The sequence below is a fragment of the Vulpes lagopus genome, chromosome 9, assembly GCF_018345385.1.
Source record: "Vulpes lagopus strain Blue_001 chromosome 9, ASM1834538v1, whole genome shotgun sequence".
In the NCBI taxonomy this organism is placed as follows: domain Eukaryota; kingdom Metazoa; phylum Chordata; class Mammalia; order Carnivora; family Canidae; genus Vulpes; species Vulpes lagopus.
The window spans coordinates 7422434-7439235 of NC_054832.1; the positions used below are offsets into that span (position 1 = coordinate 7422434).

The window sequence follows — 16802 nt, forward strand, 5'->3', positions numbered from 1 at the left end:
CTAGTATTATGGGATGAACCTAGTGGACTATTAGTAAATATTTGTGAATGGTGGTAATGCTTTTAGTTAGGAATTAAGTGCTTAAATAAATCAACAGCTTCCCATTCTTCTTGTGTTTAGTTTCTGTGCCAGCCAGTGAAAGGTGTCTTGGCTCTTGAGAAATGCTGTTTTGATCAATTTTCCCTTGTACCTAATTTGAGAGAGGCTAGCTAGAGCGCTTAATTGCTGTCAGCGAGGTTCATTCATTTGAAGCTTGGGTTTTGGTTTTGCAGTTCCCTGCTTGTTCTTTTACCTTGCCAGGTCGATGCTGGAATCTGGGCTGTCAGACGGGGAGGGCGGAGGGTGGGAGGGATTAGAAGTTAGAGAAGTGAGCTGCCCGGTGGGCGTGGAGGTGTCCATGAGAGCAACACAGTCTGTTGGAGGCTGACTGTGGCCCAAAAGGGCAGCCTTAAGTATTTTTCCTTGGCGACTGGAAGCAATTGTTGTTTTCGTTAAGATGAAATAACATAGTTTGCTTTTTTTTCTTACAGAAAACACGGCTATCTTCATGTGCAAATGTTGTAACCTTTTTTCACCCAACCAGTCGGAGCTGCTCTCCCACGTTTCTGAGAAGCACGCAGAAGAAGGGGTTAACGTTGATGAAATCATCATTCCCCTCAGACCTCTGAGTAGTCCTGAGCCCACCAACCCCAGCAAAAGCGGAGATGGTAAGAGACCTGGGGTACCGGGTGAGGGGGCCACGGCCACGGATGTGCCCCTTGATGATGATGGTGTTGATTTGCTCACATGTGCTTTGATGCTAAGGTTCCTGTTTGGCAGGCACAGAAACCCAGAACATTCACATTTCCCACAGTTAATAATTGTCCAATTATAGGTCCACTCAAATAAGATCCTGTTTTTGAATTCACTATACCCGGCGTCTATGGGTGCTTCTCCAGTGCCTGGTTGTAGAAGGAGGAAGGAAGGAAGGAAGGAAGGAATGAGTGAGTGCATGAAGGGAGGTGTTAGCATGAGCCTGTTGTCAGACGAGTGTGGGTTTAACCCAGCTCCAGGACCCGCCAGCTGCATTACCTGAAGCAGATGACGTGACTTCTCTGAGCCTCACTGTGCTTATCGGACAAATGAAGATAAATACTCCTGTCACAAGGTGGGCGCTGGGGATTAAGCCAGGGGATATACCTGTGGCACCTCGGATGATGCCTGGCACAGAAGACAATAAAGGAAAGCTATTACAACATACGTGATTAATGTATAAGACTATACAACCCGAGACACCACATTTCTGAACTGAGCGTGTAAACCTGGAATGAGGATTCAAATAGCAAAGCTTTGATTCGCACAGAATCCTTCAGGTTCACAATGAGCGTGCGAAGGGAGATCCATCTTGTCGGCGGCGTCCAGACATCTCCCACTGAATGGCATCAGATGCAGCAGGCGATGGATTAGAGAAACCTTTGAGGCACTGTAATTAGGTCCCCACAGACAAAGAAGATGTGTACTACACGAGGAATAGCTGCAAACAACAGTTAAAGAAGAAAAAAAGCCTCCATAAAACTATTTTTATATGATGAGCGACAACAGCCAGAACAGTCCGTGGCCATGAGAGCTCCATCACAGGATTCATTAGCCACACTGATAACCAATTGCTCTTTCCTGGGAATATTCAGGCTGGCATTTCTAAGCAGGCTGGCTTATTGATCATCTGTCTGACATCGTTAACAAGGAGAGACTCCAGACAAAAAATGTTTTGGTTAATGAGTCCCTCTGGCCATTCCCAGGGAGCTCAGAGAAATACACCTGACAGAGGATTGAGTTGTTGAGAAGTTAGGAGAAGTGCTGCTGGATACTGTTACTGGCGAAAGATGAAACTGAGAAAACCGGGCACCTGAAACCAGTGGTGGCGAATGAGGAGGAGGGTGGAGTGTTCGTGTCTTCCTCTCCAGCAGCCGAGCGTGGTGGGTCCATGGTGTGTCAGCCCCATCACGGGCCTTGGGAGAGGGACTGGCCTCTCCCCACTTCGAGAAAGCAGGTCTGAGGTGGGCAGTTACACGTAATCACATCTTAACCGAATAGTGTCCTTTTGAGTCTCTGCTTTGGGGAGGAGGGGAGGGGGGAGGGCCATTTGGCATTCAGAATCTGCCCAGTAGCCTGATTAAAAATGGACAAAAGACCTCAACAGGCATTTTGCCTAAGGAGGCATACAGATGACCAACAGGTGCATGACAAGATGCTCAGTGTCACTAACCATCAGGGAAGGTCAAATCAAAACTGCAGTGAGCGATCACCCCACCCCCGTTGGACTGGCTGACCTCGGGAAGACAAGATCACACGTGTTGGCGAGGATGTAGAGAAACGGGACCCTTGTGCCCTGTTGGCGGGAATGCAGACTGGTGCAGCCACCACGGAAAACAGTGGGGAGGTTCCTCAAAACGTAAAGATAGAATCACTGCATGATCCAGCAATCTCACTTCTGGAAATATATCCAAAGGAAATGAGATCAGTATTGCAGAGAGATTACCCCCCCCCCCCCCCCCCCCCCGTGTTCCCTACAGCTTCATTCACAGTAGACGGCCCAAGGGTCTGTCAGCAGATGAGCGGATACAGAAGGTGCCTCTCTCTCTCTCTCACACACACACACATACATTATTCAGCCTCAACAAAGGAGGAAATCATGCCATTTGCAACATGGATGAATCTGGAAGACTTTACCTTAAGTGAAATAAGATGGACACTTAGAAAAACGAACATTTGCGTGATCTCACCTATATGTAGACTCTAAAATAGCGGAAATCATAGAACCAAAGAGTAGGACGGTGGTTGCCAGGTAGTGGGGGGGGGGAGTGGGGAGAGCATAGTCAAGAGGTACGAACTTTGAGATGAGTTGAGTTCTGGGGAACTAATGCACAGCGCGGGGATTACAGTGAACAGTGCTGTATTATATCCTCGAAGCTGCTGGCAGAGGAGGTCATAACTGTTCTCACCAAAAGGAAAAAAAATGGTTGCTGTTGTTGGTCGTGGTGCGCATTTCCCAATGATAATGTATATTAAATCATCTTGTTGTACACCTTAAAAAATCCTATTGTATAACCTAAATATATGCAGTTTTTGTTTGTCAATCACGCCTTAGGAAGGCTGGAAATAAAAGGTTCTGTTTAATTCCAGGGCCCTCCCAGTTGAGCCACCCGTTCTGGGGCTAAGGCTCGTCTGCCAAGACCTCACTGGAGGACCCCCGACGATGTCCACTGCCCCATGGCCACCGTCCTGCTCAGGGCTTAAGATGCCTTGGCTTTCCAAAGAGTGTGGCTTAACGGATGATGGAGCCAGAGCTTTAGTCAGGAACTTGGAATGTTGCCGTACCTGCCTCTGGGGTTGAGCATCTATAAACTGAGAAGAATGGATAATCTCTCTTGTAAAATTCATATGGCGGATAGAAGTCCCAGGGATTAACGGGTCGAGAACCTAGAGATAGGTTGTTACAGAGCTTTAATTCTGTTTTCATTCAGCTTTGCTTATTAAGATTTTCTTCCAACTAAAAATGAAATGTGAATGAGATAAAAATAATTTGAATTTTTCATTTCATTTATAAATAATGAGTAAACGGTAAGAGCGCAGAATAGAACTCCTCCTGGAATTCTGTGCGTCAGTGTTTTCTAGCATACGCGTGGGCTGACTTCTACCCTTGCCCTTGGTACTGATGTTAGTGATGAAAGGGGCAGGTCTCTGCTCAGGACACCATCCCGACCCAGTCTCCGTCCTCCCACCTGCTCTGCCTCCCTGGTCCATCACTCAGTGGGGACGACCATGTGATTTTTTTCTTCCCCCTTCATTCCATTAATATGGTGATTTACGTGGATGGATTTTCATACCCTTGAACCACTCTTACATTCCTGGGATGCATTCCACTTGGTCATATTGCATAATCCTTTTTCATGTGCTGCTGGAGCTGGTTTGCTAGTTTTTTGTTCTGTTTGTTTGTTTTTGCTTTTTTGTTTGCTAGTATTTTGGTGAAGAGTTTTGTGTTTGTATTCAGAGATAGCAGTAGGGTCATTTCTCTGATGTCTTTGGTTTTTGGAATCAGGGTAGTCGTGGCCTCACAGTGAGTTGGGAAGTGTCCCTTCCTCTGTTTTTTGGAAGATTTTTGAAGTGTCGGTGTTAATTCTTAAATGTTTGATAGAATTCATCAGTGAAGCCCTTTAGTTTTGGGCTCTTGGTGGGAAGTTTCTGGATTACCCATTCAGTTTCTTTGCTTGAGATGAATACTTTCTCTTTCTTCTTGACTTCCTATTTTTAAAAGATTTTATTTTTTTATTCATGAGAGACACACAGAGAGAGGCAGAGACACAGGCAGAGGGAGAAGCAGGTGCCCTACAAGGAGCCTGATGTGGGACCCGATCCCAGGATCATGCCCTGAGCCAAAGGCAAACGCTCAACCACTGAGCCACCCAGGTGCCCCTTGAATTCCTTTTAGTACTTTGTGTCCTCCTAGGAAATTTTCCATTTCATCAAAGTAATCTGATTTGTTGGCATATAATTACTTGTTCATAGTATCCCTGAGAATTAAAAACATTTTTTTTTTGTAAGATGAGTGGTAATGTTCCATCTTTCATTCCTGATTTTAGCTACTTGAGTTTTACCTGTTTTTTCTTGGTGGGTTTAGCTAAAAGTTTGTCAGTTTTTAAATTTTATCTTCTGTTTTTCTCTTTAATCTCTTTACACTCTAATTTTTATTTTTATTTCTTGCCCTTCTGCTTGCTATGCATTTCGTTTGCTTCTGTTTTCTCTGGTTTCTTGGGTTGGAAGAGATTGGTGATCTTTCTGTATCTCACACAGTCACTTACAGCCTTGTGAAGCCTGCTCTCATTGCATCCCACGGACATTTGTATGTCACGTTTTCCTTTTGATCATCTCAGCATATTTCCTAATTTCCTTGATGATAGCCTCTTTGACCCATTAGTTAGTTAGGAATGCCATTTAATTTCCATGTATTCTTGAGTTGCACAGATTTTTTTTTTCTGTTCTTTCTTACTTTTCTTTTTTAAAATTAAATTTTAATTGGTGTACATGATTACATTAGTGTCAGGATGTACAGATAGTGATTCGATATTCTTATACATTGTGAGATGATGACCACAGTGGCTCTAGTCACCACCTGTCCCTGAAGTTATTACAATATCATTGATTATATTCCCTATGCTGTACTTTTCTCCCTTTTTTTTTTTTTTAAGACTTTTTAAACATTTATTTACTTGAGAGAGCATCAGTGAAAGCAGGAGCAGGGGGAAGGGTAAGCAGGAGAGGGAGAAGCAGACTTCACACACGCCCAGCAGGTGCCCAGGATCATGACCTGAGCTGAAGGCAGAAGCTTAATCGACTGAGCCACCCAGCTGCCCCTTCTGTGCTGTACTTTTCATCCTCATTACTTACTTATTTTTTACCTGGAAGTTTGTACCTCTTACTCCCCTTCATGTACTTCACCCATCCCCCATCCCCCATCCCCCATCCCCACCCCATCCCCCATCCCTCTCCTTCTGGCAACCACCAGTTTGTTCTCCATAACGATGAGTCTGTTTCTGTTTTGTTTCTTTGTTTTTTAGATTCCATATATAAGTGAAATCATTTGGCATTTATCTTTCTCTTTCGGACTTACTTTACTTAGCGTAATACTCCCTAGGTTTATCTGTGTTGTTGCAAATGGTGAGATGTCATTATTTTTTTATGGCTAAGAAATATTCCAGTGTGTGTGTGAGTTCCTGTGTTTGTGTGTACGCACATATAACACATATAATACATCTTTTTTTCCCCATCTATCAGTGGACACTTAGGCTGCTTTCTTATCTTGGCTATTGTAAGTAATGGTGCCAAGAATGAAGATGTGCACATATCTTTTCAAATTAATGTTTTTGCTTCCTTCAATACCTACAAGTAGAATTTCTGGATCGTAGGGGAGCTTTATTTTTAAGTTTTTGAGAAGACTCCACACTTTTCCAGAGTGACTGCACCAGGTCGCATTGCCACCAACAGTGTGAGAGAGTTCCCCTTTCTCCACAGCCTCGCCAACGCTTGTTATTTCCCATCTTTTTAATAATACCCCTTCTGATAGGTATGAGGTGGTATCTCATTGTAGTTTTGGTTTGCATTGCTCTGATGATGAGTGATGTTGAGCATCTTTTCCTATGTCTGTTGGCCATCTAGATGTCGTGTTTGGAAAAATGTCTGTTCAGGTACTCTGCCCACTTTTTAATTGTTTTTTTCCCTTTTTTTTTGGTTATTCACTTGTATGAATTTTTTATTTCTAATTTCAGTCCACATATTTTGTATGATTTACACATTTTTTGAGACATGACTTATGTGGTTTATCTTGGAGAACATTCTATGCGTATTTGAGAAGAATTTATAGTCTGCTGTTGATGGTGGCATGTTTTTATAGATGCGTGTTAGATTTTGTTGGTGTATGGTGCTGTCCGTGTCTTCCATTTCTTTACTGATGCCCAGATTTTATAATTGAGGAATATGTGGGTCAGAGACTGGAAGAGTTACAAGAACACACGGTTACCTAGTTAGTAGGTGGGAGGGTGGGATCTGGGCCCAGCTGCTCTGAGGCATTTGCCTCTTCTTGTACTGCTCTGGGCATAATCAGACTCTTACTACGAAGCTACTTTAAAAATTATTTTCCTTTATTAACTAATTTACTTTTGACTTAAATTTTTCTTGAACACATTTCCTCTCTTTTGTGTGTGTGTATCCTGGAAGATTAGTTGCCTGTACAGTTTAATTTTTAAAAGTATTTAAGACTTTAATTAAACTCAGACTCTTAATACGAGAAAATTTTTTCAAAAGTCTTTCATTAAGAACTCCAAGTCCTCCTTTTTCTCTCTGTGCGAGTCTGTAAAATTTGAAGCTTCTAGAAGCTTAGTTTCTCTCTGATAATTTCTATTCAGGTTTAACCTTCACAATTCATTTTAAGTTGAGAGATACTTGAAATGGTTTAATTAAACCTTTAACTGAGTGGTAATTGATTTATTATTTTGGTCTCTCTTTATAACATGAAGGTTCCTAAATCCTTTGGTTTATTTTATAGCCTTTTAATCTTTTTTGCTCATGTAGGAAGTGGTCTGCCTAAGAACCTTTCATTTTCTCCTCTCTTCCCTATCAGATCTCTGGCTGTGGTCCAAGGAAGAATTGCCTCATGGAGAGAATGTGTGTGTGTGTGTGAGTGTGTGATGGTGTCTGAGAACGTGCGTGGGTGCATGTTTGGGTGTGAGTGGTGGGTGAGGGTGCACGCGCATGTTTGTTCATCCAGTGGCAGCTGGGGCAGGTGGGCGTGCTGCAGCCCGGCCTACACGGGTTCGCCGAGGGCCTCATTTGGACTCTTCCATCTTCTTCCCCTTTCAGACCTTCTGTAGAAACTTCTCTCATTTTTCTCTCTGCCTTCCCTCCCACCCCACTTCTTTATTCAGTAAACCCCGTCTGTTCTATGCTGGGGCACTGTGCTAGGTGCTGATCTGGAGGGGGAGGACGGGGCGCTCTTCCTGTTGGGTCTCCCTCCTGCTTGGTGGGTGCAGGTGGGCAAAGAGGCAGTCGTGCAGGACAGCAGGCAAAGCACGTCTCTGGGATAGAGGATGGGCCACTACAACGGGGGTCACAGAGTCTAGTTCGAGGGTGAACAGAGGCTTCCCACAGGAAGTTGGCATCTAAATCTAAACCTCTGTGCTGTCTTTTCTGGACAGCTACCACAAATAGGGTCATTTTTTTTTTTTTTTTAAGATTTTATTTATTTGAGAGACAGCATGCATGAGAGAGCATAAGCAGGGGGAGCAGCAGAGGGAGAAGCAGACTCCCTGCTGAGCTGGGAGCCTGATGTGGGGCTCCATCCCAGGACCCTGAGATCATGACCTGAGCAGAAGGCAGCCACTTAACCAACTGAGCCACCCAGGCACCCCCACATGGGGTCGTTCTGAGTGTACACAGGCATGTTGTACTCAGTGTTCCAGAAAGCACTGCAACCTGAGCCCTCTAATCTACACAGGTAGGCGGCGTGGGGGTAGTTAAAGAGCACCCATCTCGGGCTCAGAGAGACTCAGGTTCCATTCCTGGAACTGTCATGTGATCGCCATGGCTGTGGCTGGCACATGGGGTGCTTTTGTGCGGATCATAAAGAGGTGCCCTCATTCCAGGCTGGTGGGTTAGTAACGGGCTTTCTTTGTGGGAGAACAAGCATAAAATGGGATCAGGGCTGGCACAGCCGGTGCTACAGGGTTCAGCTCAGGCTCGTGGAGCATGGCCCAGGTCTCGGGTCCCCTCCCCTCCCCCCATGGCACCTCATTGCAGGTCTCAGGCTGCACTGTGGAGGCCCTGCCAGTGGCTTAGGCAAATGGTTTTTGTCAGTGTCAAAGGGAGATAAGATGCTGGCCTTTTTTTTTCCCCTTGAAAAGGTTATGAGGTAAATACGTGTTAATACGTAATGCCTTAGTATGTGGTACGTGCATGATGCACTTTGTAGTCTCCTGCTTCCCATTTCATCCATCTGTCGTCTGGTTCAGGAGTTGGATCACACTGAGGCTTGTAGCTGGGTGACCCTGTCACCGTTTTCCTGCAGAGCTTAGAGGAGAGGTCAGATTGTATTATTCCTGTGCTCTGAAATTCACTGCACTGACATAAATGTGAAGTTCACCGACTCCGAGGCAAACAGTGGGGTCAGAGCCTTGCATTCCGCTTACTTTGTACTGTGTCGTGGGGTGGGGGGAGGCAGCTTAATTAATCTTCTTAAGCCTCAGCGTCCTTTTCTGTACAATGGGAGTGACTCTGATGCTTCCCACAGAGACCGGATGGAGAAATGCACGTGCTTCACCTGGTGCCGGAGCTGTACGGGCTTCCTCATTATCCCGTGTTGTGTGACATTTCCCCATCGCTGCTGGGAGATCCACAGGGAGCAGGCGTGGGTGCCTCCGGCCTCCCTGGCGCCTTGTGGTTCAGGGCTGGCTGCAGTCTGTCCCGCCAGGGGGACGCTGCATTCCCCATCAACCTCAAAGGCTCACACTTCCTCATTTCTGATAAATAATTCATTGTCTTCCCTTTGCTTCCTGGGCTTGTTGGAAGTAAATGTCAGGGAGATTGACTGTCGGGCCCAGCCGCGTTAGAGTTTCAGGATTTGCCTAAATTCTCGAGTTGGCGTGACTGGGTTGAGCTGCACAGTGAGGGTGCTGGCTTTATCCCTGGTCTCCGGCATCATGGAATGTGTATTACGCCCCTAATTCCATACTGACTTTCTTGGTGCGTGAGAACCTTTAAAATGAAGAAATCAAGGGGAGGGTGCCGTGAGGTGCGAGAGCAGGTGCGCCCCGAGGAACCCCCTGATCCAGCAGTGGCCAAGTCGGGAAGGTAATGGTTGCTCCAGGCAGATAGTCCAAGTCAGAGTTTTAATGACTATGGCCGCAGTAATAAGCACTTGCCACTTACTGACCACCTTCTAAGTACTATGCTCAGCGTTTTAACGCATGGCTTTTATTTGTCCGTGACTATAACACACAGTTTTGTGTTTATTTTTCATACCAGAAACAGCAGCTTGGGGGGGATTTAGCTTGGGGAGGCCCGTCTCCCCACTCGGGTTCTCTGCGCTGCAGCACTGGCTCCTTTCAGTGTCCAGAGCCGACCCGAGGGCTCTGTGACCCGGCGGAGAGAGCTGGGGCCCTGGCTCTGTGAGCTCAGCAGCAGATTCCAGAAAATGTGCCAAGACCCTTGAACCTTGAAGTCCCTTATTTCTCTTCCTGTTGAGGAAATTACATTTCTACATCCATCTCCGAGGGTTTTTATGGGGACAAAATGAGATAAGGACTCGGAAAAGGCCTTGCACACTTGAGTGATGTGCAAATAAAGAGCTTACGTTATTAGATTTTTAGTAACGTGGGGCTGTTTTTATCACAGGGCTCATGTTGTCTTTTGATTGAATTTAACGACCTTTGGCTGATTTCTTCCTGTCCATTGCTAGTTTTGGCCTTGGATCTGCAAGGATGATTCTCTGCTTGTGAGGATGTGTCCCCAAACTGTGGCGTTGGGGCAGGATTGAAAGGATGTGTGGTGGCTCGCCTCTTTTTTCCTTTTGGAAACTGGACACGGGAAATGGCTTCTTTTCCTGCCATCAAACAACGTGTATTGACTTCTTAAAGTGTCTCCTACATCTCCAGCTCTGATTGCGATCCTTGGGCTCTGGGAATTTAGCCTCCGGATGTGTAACAGGTGGGGAGACAGGGAAGCACGCAGGCAGGAGGCTCTGTCAGCGGCGTGTATGCCACGTGTGCCTCCCACTGTCCACACGAGAGCAGCTGGGATGGCCGCCTGGAGGAGGACCTGAGGGTTTGAGTGGGGGCTTGGGGTCTGACTGGGGTGCAGGAGGTGGGTGCGGATGGGGGAAGCAGTACAGGTACGTACAAGGAGACCGAGATTATCGGTGCAAATTTAGGGAAGTCTAGAACATTGCTGAGCACTTGAGAGAGAGCCCCGCTCTGTGTGCATGCGTGCACGTGTTGGGCCATGTGACGACCTAGAGACCTCAGAGGTCTGAGTGTTGTGAACAATGGAATGTTCTAGAGCAAGGGCTCAGCAGTGAGACAAGGGTTGCAGGCAGAGGAGGAGGGGAGCAGGAGGCTGTGGTCCGGGGGCCGTGTGTAGGGGTCTAGGTGACAAAGAACAGAGAGGGGGTATAGTGGGCAAATGTCTTTAGGACAAACCACAGAGCACCCAGTTTGGCCGAAGGAGAGAGTTCATGGAGGAGGAAGGGGAACGGAAGGTAAGCCCATCCCGGAGTTTTGATTACGAGGTTGCAGGAGTTCCCTTGCCCACTTCCACAGTTCTCAGCAGTTCTGTAAAATGTTTGTAGTTGACAGCAGCAACTCGTTTTCAGTGCTTTTAAATTATTCCGAGTTCATTTATGAATATTTCATTTTTCGCTAACTAATTGGTCTTGAGCAGCTGCATTATGGATGTAGCAAGATGTAAGATTAGTTTTGTCACCGTCGTGTTAGAGGATTTCCAAAGCTTTCAGGGCTGATTCTGTGTTTCTTCCTTGACAGCCGGCTTGTGCGCGCTGCTCATCGGTTTAGCCCTCGGAGATGTGCTGGTGCCGCTGTGCAGGACAGCAGCTCCGCTGCCGGGGGTACCAGGTGGTCAGGACGCGGGCTCGGCCTGCAGGGAGTCCCCCGTCTGGGGGGAGAGACGCGGACGGGGCAGAGCCTTGCTCGCACCCTGTGCGCCATGGTTGCTGGCACGTGCTTGGGCGCATCTCTGAGGACAGGACGCGGGGTGCCCTGCCGCAGAGAGTGTGCTGAACCCCAGTTAGGGGCACAGTTGCCCATGAGACTGCTGACCCCGCCACAGGCTTGGGAGTCCCTCGGGCCACCATCGCTCTGACCAGCTAGCTGCGAATTCAGGGGACCCTGAGGACTCCCTCCAGTCCCAGAAGTGGCTTAGAATGGTTCACAGAACTTAGAAAAGCACCCTTACGAGTACCCTGTTAAACACCGTGTGTAGGGAGAGATGCACGGGCCGAGTCTGGGACTGGGGGGCTTCTGGACGCGGAGCTGTCTGTCCTCCTCCTGTCCCCGTGGAGTCCTGGACGCCGTTGCCTTCTCCCTGCTGTATTATGTGACAGGACTTGAGTATTTCCAACCAGGGATGCTCGCCCAGCCTTCGGCGTCCACCTCGATGACCCACCGACCCCGTGGCTGGCCTGCAGTCCCTCGCTCCTCCCAGGGGTTCGGGGGAGCACCTCTGTTCTCCGGTTCCTCCCGAGCTCAGAACTGGTCTGACTTGTTGCGGAGCCGAGGCGTAAGGCCCGTTGTTAGACTGTCGGCGGCCCCAGCCCCAGGCAGACGGGCAGTCCACCTGTCAGGCGGGACGTTCTGGGCCCCAGAGGTCACCCCCAGCGGCAGAGGGCAGAGCACCCGGGGTAAGGCTGCTCCTTCACACGGCTGCGTCCTTCGGCGCTTCAGTGGAGGAGCGCTGATGTGCGCCCGGCAGCCTGCCAGGCCTTCGGGGAGGTTGGGCCCAGGCCGCGGACTTGCACGACGGTCCCGCCGTTCACTCTGCTGCTCTGCTGTTCATTGCCGCTTCGGGAATTTGCACAAGTACATGCTGGGGGGAAGATTAGCAAGGAGAGAAGTTTCCGTGGCTGTGAGGTAAACAGGTTGTCCTTCTTTCCTTGCCACCCGCTCCAGCCTCCTGTACGTGGCAGTGGGCCTGTGTCCACACAGCTGTTGTTCTCCTCGGGAAAATCCATTGCGGACAGTGAGATCCAAGGGTCCTGCGCCCTTGTTCATTTGATCTGGTCTCTGTCTGCCTTCCTGTTGCTAAGCACTTTCCCTCCCCTGCCCCCACCCCATCTCCAGCACGCCCCCGGACATAGCAGGGAGGCGGTCACGGTGCACTGTGCTGGCTGCCCTGGCCGAGGAGGGCTCTGGTTTGTGTCTCTTGCTCAGTGTTGAGCCACCCTTGGCACTGCAGCTCTGCAGAAGCTCTGCCCCCAGAAGGTCCCCCCCCCTTACCCCCCAGGTCTTCCCCATTCTGGTGCATGACCTCCCTGAGTTCTTGGGGACCCTGTGTCAAAGCAGGCTCCTGTGTCCAGAGCCCACACTTGCCATGCCACTCTTTCCCTGCAGACTCTGCTCCAGAACCATCCTGCCCCCTCCCCTCTGGTCTCCCTGTCTGATGTGGGAGCACAAGGACCTACTTAAAGGGTCTTCATGGGGGTAGCAGTGGGCAGTGTGGGGATGCCTACCTGTGCAGACTGGTGGCCTTAGAGCAGGGAGACGGTCTGAAGATCTCATTCTGTACTTGACCATATTCCCAGGATGCTGCTGGAGCCAGGACCCCCTCCTTTCCTCTGCAGCTCAGATTTGGACGACTGCTGAAATGCTCGGCAGATAGGCCACTAACAGTCTGTGCTGGTTTCCTGCTTGGCGTCTCTCAGGATACCTGTCAGGTCACATCACCTGGGACCGGCCACTCCCTCTTCATGCACCCAGCAGCACGATGCTTCCCGACCCCACTCACCCATCTTAATTCCCACTTTCATTCTGGAGATCAGTGTCTTAAAAATGAGGGCTAATTAAGAAACACAAGTTGAAAAACGGTTTGAAACTTGTTCTGCAGCAGCTCTGAGCGCGTGCCATTTAACTCACTAGGTCGCTAGGAAACTCGAAAAATACGGCTGTTGTCTTTAGTCCTGTAATTGGTAGATTTAGATTGTAATTATTTTTTTCTCTGTTTTATCAGAACAATTTGGCTGTAATAATTATGATGCCTTGAAATAATCTGAATAGTCGTGTAGCTCGTTAAGAGCATGAAAAGCTAAGCAGCCTTTGCGAATCCTTTGCACAGAAGTCCTTAAGCACATTCTGAGAACAGGGTGTTAATGGAGTTAGGGGTTCTTTAGGAGTCTGATTTGTGAGCCAGGGGGCTGCCGGTCACAGTTTAGAACCATCCCCGCTTTATAAGAGAAGATGTGCACAGGTTCTCCTCAAACGATATTTTTAAAAATATTTATTTATTTATTTATTTATGAGAGACGGGGGGGGGGGGTGGTGGGGTGGAGGCAGAGACACAGGCAGAGGGAGAAGCAGGCCCCATGCAGGGAGCCCGACGTGCGACTCGATCCTGGGACTCCAGGACCACGCCCTGGGCCGAAGGAAGGCACTAAACCGCTGAGCCCCTGGGCTGCCCATATTTTTAAATCAGAATATAAGGAAATTTAGTGCATGCTAGTGTGTAGATGCAGAAACATTAGCACTAAAGATACTGTTTGCAGCTTGTACTTTCCGGCACTACGTCAGACTCTGTTTTTCATAAAACCCGAAACTGAACACATTCCCACATTCAGAGGTTGGGTGTGTGCCCTGCCCTGTGGCCACGTGTGACGACATTGTGCTCTCTTCTTTCCTTGGTAGAGTTTTCGGTCATGAAGAGGAAGAGAGGCAGGCCCAAGGGGTCCACGAAGAAGCCCAGCGCCGAGGAGGAGCTTGCGGAGAGCATCGTGGGTCCGAACGAGGACAGTCCACCGGTCCCGGAGGAGGGGAGCAGCCTGGCCCCCGGCAGCTTGGAGTGCAGCAAGTGCTGCCGCAAGTTCTCCAACCCGCGCCAGCTCAGAAAGCACATCTGCATCATCGTGCTGAACCTGGACGAGGAGGACGGAGAAGCAGGTATGGTCGCTGAGGGCCGAGCGCGTCCGTTTCCCCCACACATGTGAACGACGGACAGCAGTCTTTCCTGGGTCTGTTTTGACAGGGAAATCGAGCCCTTACACGCAAGTCTCACCTGTTTGGGAGAGTTCCTAGTTTTGGAACGGTCACCATGACAGTGAGTCATCTCTGAGTTGAAGATGTCCTGCTTGGGTGGTGCCCACGGAGTGCAAGTCCCGGGGGTACTTGAGTGGGTGCACTGGGGTCTGCACAGAGGGTGAGACGCGGCGTCTCCCTGGGTGAGCTGACATTCTGGGTGCGACAGCAGGGCTGCACATCACAGAACGTCAGCAGGGAATAAACCCTCGGTGGGGAGACGGCATTCCGATGGGCAGCCAATGGGCAGTCGTGAGGAGCCTGCTGTCACGGGCCAGGTGGCACTGGGATGCTGAGGGAGGACATCTCAGAGGATGGATGGGACCGTATGAGCACGAGGGCAGACGTTAGGATGCTCAGCATCTCTGTGATGAAGCTTGATGACCAATGGAGGCCAAGGGCCTGAGTGTGGCGGCATCCTGGAAGCAGCTGAAGGGGATCAGTGCTTCCTCCACCCGTGTTCCTGGTGAGGCCTCCACATGGAAGCAGCTTCTGAAAGAGGCCGAAGTGGGTGTGACGTCACTGTGTTAGAGCACACCTCGTGGGCAGCCTTCTGGGGAAATGAAGCACCACTGCCCTGGGTGGGGGGTACTGGGGAGACCCTTTGCCTTGGGCTCCGCTGTCGTCTGGTTCTTGTGCCCACTTGGGGAGTCTTCAGACTGCCCGACCACTGAAGAAGTTCTTACAGTGTGTTGTGCTGTGCTAAGGATATTACGTGGGAGACTACTCTGTTTAAAATGCTTCCGGCTTTGGAACACAGCTGTCTGGGTGGGAATCCCAGCTGCTTCAGCCCTTACCAGCTTCTCTCTGCCTCCATTTCCTCATCTGTAAAATGGCAGTAAAACCCAGCACTCTCACAAATGGTTGCTTTGAGGATTAAATAAGGCAAGACTTAGAAAATGCTCAGAACAGTGCTTGCATAAGAAACGGGCTCAGCAAATGTTAGCTGGAACTTTCTTCCAACAGTACTGTCGTCCTCCTTCCTGTCCTGTAGAGAAGGATAGTTAGATCCTGGGAAATCAGGTCATTTGCCTGGCCAGGGTCCTTCAGTTAGCAAGGGGACCTAGCCTGTGGACCTCAGTTCTCAAGTCCTTTACTATAAACACCCCCCAGCAGTGAAGCAAGACTGTTGGTGTGCAAAATCCCAGCACAGATTGGAGGAATAATTGCATAACTCATCACCTGATGCTTACCCAACATCTTGGTTGGTGGCCACGGCTCATTGCCACCATCCGTGCAAACTATAGAGAACATGAAACGTCATTCTGTCCTATGGAGAACTGCTCTCAGGGTGGACTACGTGAACCCCTTTCTAGGCTGCATGGGCTAGTGCCAATACGAGCATTCAGACGAGGTAAGTCAGCGGGGAGGCAGCTGTCCCAGGGCAGAGCACGTGTCATCACCGTGTGAGACACTTAGCTGGGGAGTGCTCTGGCCTCAGAGCCCAATGCCCATGTGGCAAATAAGGATACTTTTACAAGTGAGATGGTTGAGGGAGGAAGGATTAGGACGGACCTTCCTGCCCCCGAAGGACTAATTTCTGGTGGATTTGTCACCCACTGGCCCTGGGTTATGGAGCTGTTCCCATGCCATGCATTACTCCCTCCCTCCTTTTCTTCCCACAAATGGTTAATGGTGGTTGCATTGTGTTTATTACTTTAATCGCAGTATGGGTAACTGTTACATTAGTTTCAGGCGTGCAACATAGGGATTCAGCAAACCCACACATGTCCGGGTACTCACCACAACCGCCCTCCCGAATCCCACCACCCACCTCCCCTCTGGTGACCATCAGTGTGTTCTCTAGAGCAAGGATCTACTTTTTCGTTTGTCTCTCTTTTTTTTTCCCCTTTGTTTTGTTTCTACCATTCCACACAGGAGTGAAATCATATGGTGTTTGTCTTTCTCTGTTTCACTCAGCATTGATTGTACCATCTAGCTCCATCCACATCCCTGCAGATGGCAAGAGTTCATTCTTATTATGGCTGAGTAATATTCCAATGTGTGTATATAGACCACACCTCCTTTATCCATTCATCTGTCGGTGAACGATTGGGTTGATTCCATAGTTTGGCTCTTTTAGATAACGCTGCTGTAAGCATAAGCATAGGCGTGCATGTATCCCTTTGAATTACTGTTTTTGTATTTTTGGGGGGTAAATACCCAGCAGTGTGATTGCTGGATCATAGAGTAGTTCTATTTTTAAATGTCTGAGGAACCTCCATGCTGTTTTCCAGAGCGGCTGCACCCGTTTGCATTCCCCATGGTGGTTGCGTTTTAATCAGAAGGGCCAGCTGTAGCCTTCAGAGCGGCTCTGTTTGTTCCTGCCTGCCCGAGAATCTGAATCTCTCTCATCATTCAGTGCTGTCTTCTTGAGGATCTGTTTTGTTTTTGTGCCTTCACATGATTCATCCTGTCAGACTCCTTCTGGGAGACTCCGGGGCTTTTTGTACAGTTATGGCTGGAAATCAGGGATCT

General features: G+C 48.8%; 1 protein-coding gene across 9 annotated transcripts in view; it reads left to right on the top strand.

Annotated features, from left to right (window-relative positions):
• The window catches only part of ZFAT (zinc finger and AT-hook domain containing), a 274158-nt gene that overhangs the window by 121956 nt on the left and 135400 nt on the right, over positions 1-16802 (top strand). For 8 of the 9 annotated variants that reach the window (XM_041769045.1, XM_041769044.1, XM_041769042.1 and 5 more), the window contains 2 exons: positions 531-707; positions 13938-14189. In XM_041769045.1, coding sequence (XP_041624979.1) covers positions 548-707; positions 13938-14189 — 412 coding nt within the window. In that variant the 5' untranslated portion in view covers positions 531-547. Of the gene's footprint in view, positions 1-530; positions 708-13937; positions 14190-15404; positions 15679-16802 lie in introns of those variants that run through there. The other variant, XM_041769050.1, reaches the window with a different exon arrangement.